Source organism: Anneissia japonica, unplaced genomic scaffold (assembly GCF_011630105.1).
Source record: "Anneissia japonica isolate Jap-2015-1 unplaced genomic scaffold, ASM1163010v1 scaffold287790_len634930_cov199, whole genome shotgun sequence".
NCBI classification, from domain to species: domain Eukaryota; kingdom Metazoa; phylum Echinodermata; class Crinoidea; order Comatulida; family Comatulidae; genus Anneissia; species Anneissia japonica.
Genome location: NW_022748191.1, coordinates 456637 through 463891, shown reverse-complemented (window position 1 = coordinate 463891; position 7255 = coordinate 456637). Strand labels below are relative to the sequence as shown.

The window sequence follows — 7255 nt, the reverse complement described above, 5'->3', positions numbered from 1 at the left end:
CGTCGTTCGGGGTTTTTGGTGGTAGCGGTTCGATTGAATTTTTGTTTTGATTAGCAAATAAAGAAACTGAATTCCGACTAGGCCTAGGTCTAGGCTACTAACGGTAGGCCTTGCCTATGTAGAAGTGGCATGTGCACTGTAAATATGCAGAAGCTCAAGCAGGCTGATTTTAGTAGATGAGAAGTATTCTTATTTAGGCCTAGGGTCTAGTCAGTGAGGTACAGTGATTGGTGTTGGGTACTGGTAGGCCTAGCTAGCCTACTGCTCCTGTAGGCCTGGTCTAGGCCTAGTCTAGGCCTCTAGGTCTATAGGCATTGTCCTCTATCTAGCTATGGAAAGGCTTTTTGGGCTAGTAGACGTTAATCAGAAGTTTGAGACACGGCGTAAATCAAGCAAATTTGACTTGTTATTCAAATTTAAGATTTTATTTTCGTGAATTAATCTTATAAATTGGCTGGTATTTAATTTATCAGTCAATACTATAAAAGTGTATATTTTTTAGGCTGACTCCTTGGTTTGTACTGGGCGCCCTAAAAAAACTATCACGAAAATGCTGTGTAAACGAGTAGTCCTAGACCTAGGTTTTTCCTCCTTGCTAACTATCCACTACCTATCCATAAAAGGAAATGGATGTTGATCTGATATGTTGAGACAAAGTTAGGGTCGTCAAACCATGGAGTTATAAAATTAAGAATAATTATAACTCCATGGTCAAACCAGCTCCACAAATCTTCTCTGATTTGTGTAAAATCGTCGGAACAGCAGTTTACACTTTTACAGTATCCCCATGCGATAATGAAACTGAGTGGTACAGTTTTCACACACCCTACCTAAGCTGCTATTTTCAGTCAAAGCCTATTTTTTGTTGGCACCCTGTTTATCACTGGCATCGCATAATATTTAAGGATTTTTAATATTACAGTATATAATTGTTTATTATTATTTATTACATTTATATAATTTAAGGCCTATATTGTTTTTATAATTAATAATAATAATGTAAGTCTTATATAGCGCATAATACAAGAAAGTTGCTTCTAATGTGCTTTACCAAAAACAGAAAAGAAACATAACTATGAAATATTTTAAGTGTTATGTTTGTTTAAAAGTTGTGTTTATTCTGTAAAGTTTTCATAACCACTAATAACAGAATTTTGTTTGCCATTTTTTAGATAAAGTGAGCTAAAGTATTTGAAATGGATTGCGAAGCTGAATTGATTGAGTTCAAGAGGCCATTAGAAAGAACAAAAACTTTGTACATAACTGGAATCAGTAACAAATTTACAGAATCTGAATGCGTGGTGAGAGAAAGATAATCCGCTGAAAACCTTGCAGTTAAACAGGTCTCCCTCCAATTAAAGACCACTTTTGGGACCGGGGTTTCCATGATCTTTAGCAGCTTTGGTCTTTGGTTATTAGAATAATAAAGGTAAAAGACACAGAAAGTGGTCTTTACAGTAGATGGTCTTTAATATGAATGGTCTTTAATTAAAGGGAGACCTTTTGCATAATGTTTGTATTTCTAAAACATTATAAAGACCAAACAAGTGAACACTACAGTGTACCATCATACCTGTCTGTAGATGACACTCATATATTGTGTTGGCCTCTCAACCTAAGGTTTCTTCTTATCACCCCTCTAGCCATTCTATGATGATTTTGTGCCAAATTTCAACAAATATAAATACAATTTTTTTGGGGCAGGTTCCAAATACAACAGTTGTATTATCTTATTAATACATTTGTTAGTACAAAGTTGAGCTCGCCTTCAAGGCATTTACACACTCTATTGGATATGTATATTTTTTTTTTCATTTAATCATTTGATTCTTATTGTTCTGCTATTTACAGGCACATTTGAAAAGCTTACTCGACAAACATGGCCTCATCTATGACATATTGGTGTTTAGACCGAAGCAAAATGAGGCAGGAACCAGTGCTGCTACTGGTATTTCAAATTCATATGCTTTCGTCAAATTTTATTCAACTAAAGCTGTAGCACAGGCTAAAGCAGCCATTCATCTTAAGCACATGCTAGATGGACAGTTCCTTAAGGTAATGTTTAAAGCCCTGGTCAGGCTATCACATTTTACATCAGAAAAACATGTGACGTGCCTAAGTATGGTCATATATAGGCACATCATGACTATATATATATATATGGGCATACAACAGTTTTTTGTCAAAGAAAATTTGAGAATTAGAGAGCTTAACAGTATGGTATTGTGATTTGTGCTCCTCTATCTGCTACTACACACAGTACATGCCTAAGTGGTAGCCACGCCCCTTAACACTCAACCATGGAATCCTACCATCCACAAGCAATGCTGGAGCATGGTGGATTTATATATCACATCAAGCCAACAAGGCCTCTGTGAGCTTCACATTTAATATTCCAGTCATTGGATCCCATACCTATTGAGAATACTCAACTCCCTGGATATAGTTCTTTAGTATTGCACTTAATATTAACAGAATTGGTTTTTTTTTTAGTCTCTTGAAATTGTCTTTCTAGGCTGACTATCCTAAAGGCAGTAAAATTCTTGATACAAAAAAAGATCTATTCATTGAAAAGTGTTATGAGCTGGCTAACTACTACTTAGGATTCAATGGATGGTCAAGTCAGATTATTTCGGTAAATATAGCCCTGTATATAGCCAACTTATTTTGCTTTCATTTTCTGTTGTTTATTGTAAGATTTATTGTGTTGTTGGAAAAATAAGTGATACACTACAAATAAATTAAACCCAAAGTAACAATTTGTTAGCTTTCAGAGTATACTGAAGCTGATGAAAAGGATGTTGCCAGTTATGTGTGCAATGCTAGGATTTTATTTCGTTTTCACGATGTCAGCAGTGATGGGGTTGGACTAGGACAAGTAGCATTCAGTTCTTCTGGTTTGTATCAATCAAGTTTATTGTTGTTTTACCACTATTGCTTAAATATCAAGTATATATGATGTTCATAACAAGCTGTTGGTTTATTATGGATTAAGTAAGTTTGTTAAAGAAATGCACAGTGTACCCTTATCGGTTTCACATTTATCAGATTATATTCCGTAGATGCTCGAATATGCGCCGCGGCGCTTAGTCAAGAGTAATGAAACACTTTGAGAAACAGGGTTTTAAATACTGTACAATGTATTAAGTGTTAAAATGAATAAATAACTCAATGAAGGCACAAACATTTCTTTATGAACATTTATTTACGATGATAGAACCTATGACAGGCCTACTGAACTACGGGAATAAGTGAAATAGATAACATGGGAAGGGGCATGGAAAACGCCACACCAATATTTTTCAATAAGCACTGCATTGAAGCCTGAAGAACAATTCCATAAGCACCGCAGTGCTTATTCGAGCATTTACGGTATGTACAGATCCATTACCACCACCATGGACACTACTTTTATGGGTTGAAGTGAAAATAAGTAGAAGTAAAACGGTTCTTATAGGAGTTGTCTATAGAGCACTGATTTGTGGACGGGAAAGCATACTAAAAATAGCTCAATCTGTTGAAGATGCAACAGCTGTCTACCCTCGTCATCAAGTAATTCTGGTTGGCGATGTAAACCCTTTCCAATATCGTATGGAAAAATGATGGCACTGGGTTAGCACCCACCAATTCTATTGACGAACTCTTTTTAGATAGTTTAATTTCTAGTCTTAATTTATTTCAATGTAATATGAACCCTACGTGCAATAATAACATTCTTGATTTAATTTTATGTAGCTCAAGTGAACTTATTACCGACATCGTTATACAAGCTGTTGGTTTATTATGGATTAAGTAAGTTTGTTAAAGAAATGCACAGTGTACCCTTATCGGTTTCACATTTATCAGATTATATTCCGTAGATGCTCGAATATGCGCCGCGGCGCTTAGTCAAGAGTAATGAAACACTTTGAGAAACAGGGTTTTAAATACTGTACAATGTATTAAGTGTTAAAATGAATAAATAACTCAATGAAGGCACAAACATTTCTTTATGAACATTTATTTACGATGATAGAACCTATGACAGGCCTACTGAACTACGGGAATAAGTGAAATAGATAACATGGGAAGGGGCATGGAAAACGCCACACCAATATTTTTCAATAAGCACTGCATTGAAGCCTGAAGAACAATTCCATAAGCACCGCAGTGCTTATTCGAGCATTTACGGTATGTACAGATCCATTACCACCACCATGGACACTACTTCGTTCCGAAGACTTATGCAGTGAAACAACATTCTCCTTTAAGGTACAGGTAATAAATACCGTATTCAAATAAACGCCCCAGGGTGTTTATTGTTGAGGGATATTTTCTGGGGGAGGGGAAATTTATTCGAGAAAGGCGTTTATTTTTTTGGGTGTAAAGTGGATACGTATACTCAAAACCCGAGGTTTTATTTGAGGTAGGCGTTTATTCCAAATGAGGCTTTAGAAGGGGGGTGGGGCGCTATATTTCAAGTGGGGGAATGCATTTATTCTCTACAAATACGGTAACTTAAAGGTTAGCACTCAAAATTAATGACTTGTACAACTTTTTTTTTTACTAGAAAGTAAAATGACAGCTATTAAAAAAGCCAAGAGGGTAGCGTGTAACCGTGCATATGAAAATGCATTCTCCAAATGCTCACTTGTAGTGCTTAACAATGGGAAGGTTGCACCGGTCGTTGATGATACAACCTCCCTTGTGACACCTGAAGAATTGGAGGGTGTTGTTAAGGTTTGTATTTTATATAATTGGCAATTATAACTAATAGTTATGGAGGGGTACTTGCAGGAAAAATCTTGGTGTGACAAAATAAACCCAGGACTAGCATTTTAATGACCTGCCTATATCTCCACTGTGCTTTGTAATAATTATAATTTGATTGTATTTCTTTGTGGCCAGCAGATTAAATTTGTTCTCAATACTACCTAATAATGATAAATTTTGTACCATGCTCTGTCTATTAGATGTTTTGTTTAATTCATTTTGTATGAATGTTTTTACTATAAAATACTTTGTGGTTTAATTATACCCCATTTGATTCTTTGAATGTGTGCAATAACAATGCTTTGCATATGTCTCATTCCCACTTAAGTAACAAGTATAGAAAAATAAAACTGAACACTATTTAATTGCATTATTTCTGAAGTCAATTTATTATATTTCATGATTTAACTGCTATAAATTTACTGTATTTGCATTCGTTAGGTGAACAAGATTGATGTAGAACCAGAGGATGAAGTAACCGATGAAATCGATTGGGATAATACAGCCTTGCTGCAAGATATCAATGAGCAACTATTGATAGATCTTCAGCTCCAGTATTAAGGGCTGTCCACACTAGCCTATATATGAGCATAATGATGTCATAACATGATAGTGTGGACAAAGCCTCAACTACTATATGATCACATAATCTTTCCAGCAGTTATCAAATTTCTTAAGGATATACCATCTGTGATCAGCTGAAGAACTTAAGAAAGAAAAATCAATATTTGATTTTTCTTTCTCAAATTCTTCAGCTGATCACAGATGAATTTAAAAAGAAAAATCAATATTTGAATATTCATCCAAGCTTTTACTTGGAAATTAGCAAAATAAAATATATTTCAATGATTAGCGGAATACTGATTTCATATGCATACTGTTGAATTGGCTGGTATAGTAATCAATTTTTTAGTGATCTGCTTTTTATTCGGAAATAAATAAAGTTACCATTCGATTTAATTTTTACAGATGGCATAAATGGTTAAAACAATTACAATGTTGCCTGATTTGATGCTGATTAATAGATCAGCAGACTTTTTGTGAGCTATCCTTATGCTTTCAGATTTGTATATTGAATAAGTCTACAAGCCATATAGCTGGTTACCACAGTTCATGGTGCCGATGAGCATCGGCTAAAGAACTGAATGGGTTCAAGTGGGACTGTGGCTGTGTAAAGTTACTTGTACATGGCATTTATGGAAACAACGATTTTACAAATCTTGTACAGTTCACATTTCCTAAAATCTAATACAATGCATGATGTTCTCTAATCAAAAAGACCACATTATTATTAAAAAAAAAAAAACAAATTTCTATAATTCAAATTCTGAATAATCTTTTATAAGATGTTTTTGTATATTTATTACTGTTCTAAGAGAATGTATACAATGCAGCTACCTCACACAAATTTATTTAATTTGACTTATCAAGTCCACTTGGCAAATTCATTATGAATAATTTCACAAGTACTGTATGAAAACAGCACATAATTGGCAAAGATACTAGAAACACAAGATAAAGTACCCGCATAGCAAAAATGAGACGGAAATTGGTTCAGATGTACACGGCGCCCTTCTCTATTTATTAATGAAAATTTTCTATACTTGGTCAAGATGTACAGGGCGCACTTGAGTTGGTAAGCAAAGATCTTTGTTGCTAAGTAAATCCGGACGCACGCCGCACCATTCTCTTTCCACTAAAAATGAAAACTTTATCACTAATCAGTCTCGTCATACGGTTCTGCAGTTTTGTGTCTGTCATATGATGCTTTGATTTATTTATGCCTATTTGTTTGTATCTTATGAATAATGGCAACAATTTCTACCTACGTAAAAGGAGGTTATGTATTCACAGTTATGTAAGTTTGGCAAAATGTTTTTAGATCCAGTAATACGCGGCCGGAACAGTTTTTTTCTGTGGAGAACCCTATTTGTGTTTCTAGTATCTTTGTACAGTAGTAACATGATTGTTATTAGTTTAATCATAAGTTAGCTTTTAGTTGCATTTGTAAGTGGACAGGTGCTAAAGCCCTGACCAGACTGATTTTATTTGACAAAAACATGTGACATGTCTAAATATGGTCATGATGACATCACATCACAGCTACCGTATATATATAAGCACATCATGACTATATATGGGCATACAACAGTTTTTCAAGAAAATTTGATAATCTGGACAGGCTTGACAACTTAATTTTCTTTATTGATTTGGTTGCTATCGTGTTCTCTTAGTCCCCTCTCTATTTTTTAGCAAGCCTCTTTATGCAACATGAGGGTTCCTTTTTTGTCTGTTCATTTTATGTATTTGAATTTTTGATGAAATAAAGAATTTTGTATTTATATGAAAAAATTTACAATTATGGCAATAATTCTTTTAAAAAGGCCCTTGCGTTTTTACCGAGACTCAGGAGTGAGAAAGTCCATGTTTATGTGCAGCAATTAACACTAAAAATATTCTCTCAATTAAATCTCAAAATTATGATGAAACTTATTCCACAATT

The 7255-nt window shown here is 34.5% G+C and overlaps 1 protein-coding gene across 4 annotated transcripts; it reads left to right on the top strand.

Moving 5' to 3' along the window:
• On the top strand, positions 1-7104 carry LOC117120697 (RAD52 motif-containing protein 1-like). 4 transcript variants are annotated; one of them, XM_033265736.1, is made up of 7 exons: positions 1-27; positions 1173-1301; positions 1852-2055; positions 2516-2635; positions 2768-2897; positions 4550-4719; positions 5194-7104. In XM_033265736.1, exons 2-7 carry the CDS (start codon positions 1197-1199, stop codon positions 5311-5313), a joined length of 849 nt encoding a protein of 282 aa, XP_033121627.1. In that variant the 5' UTR covers positions 1-27; positions 1173-1196; the 3' UTR covers positions 5314-7104. The 4 variants fall into 4 exon arrangements, with proteins under 4 accessions (XP_033121627.1, XP_033121624.1, XP_033121623.1 ...); XM_033265733.1 differs by lacking the exon at positions 1-27 and adding an exon at positions 84-138; XM_033265732.1 differs by lacking the exon at positions 1-27 and adding an exon at positions 84-218.
• Positions 7105-7255: the final 151 nt, after the last annotated feature.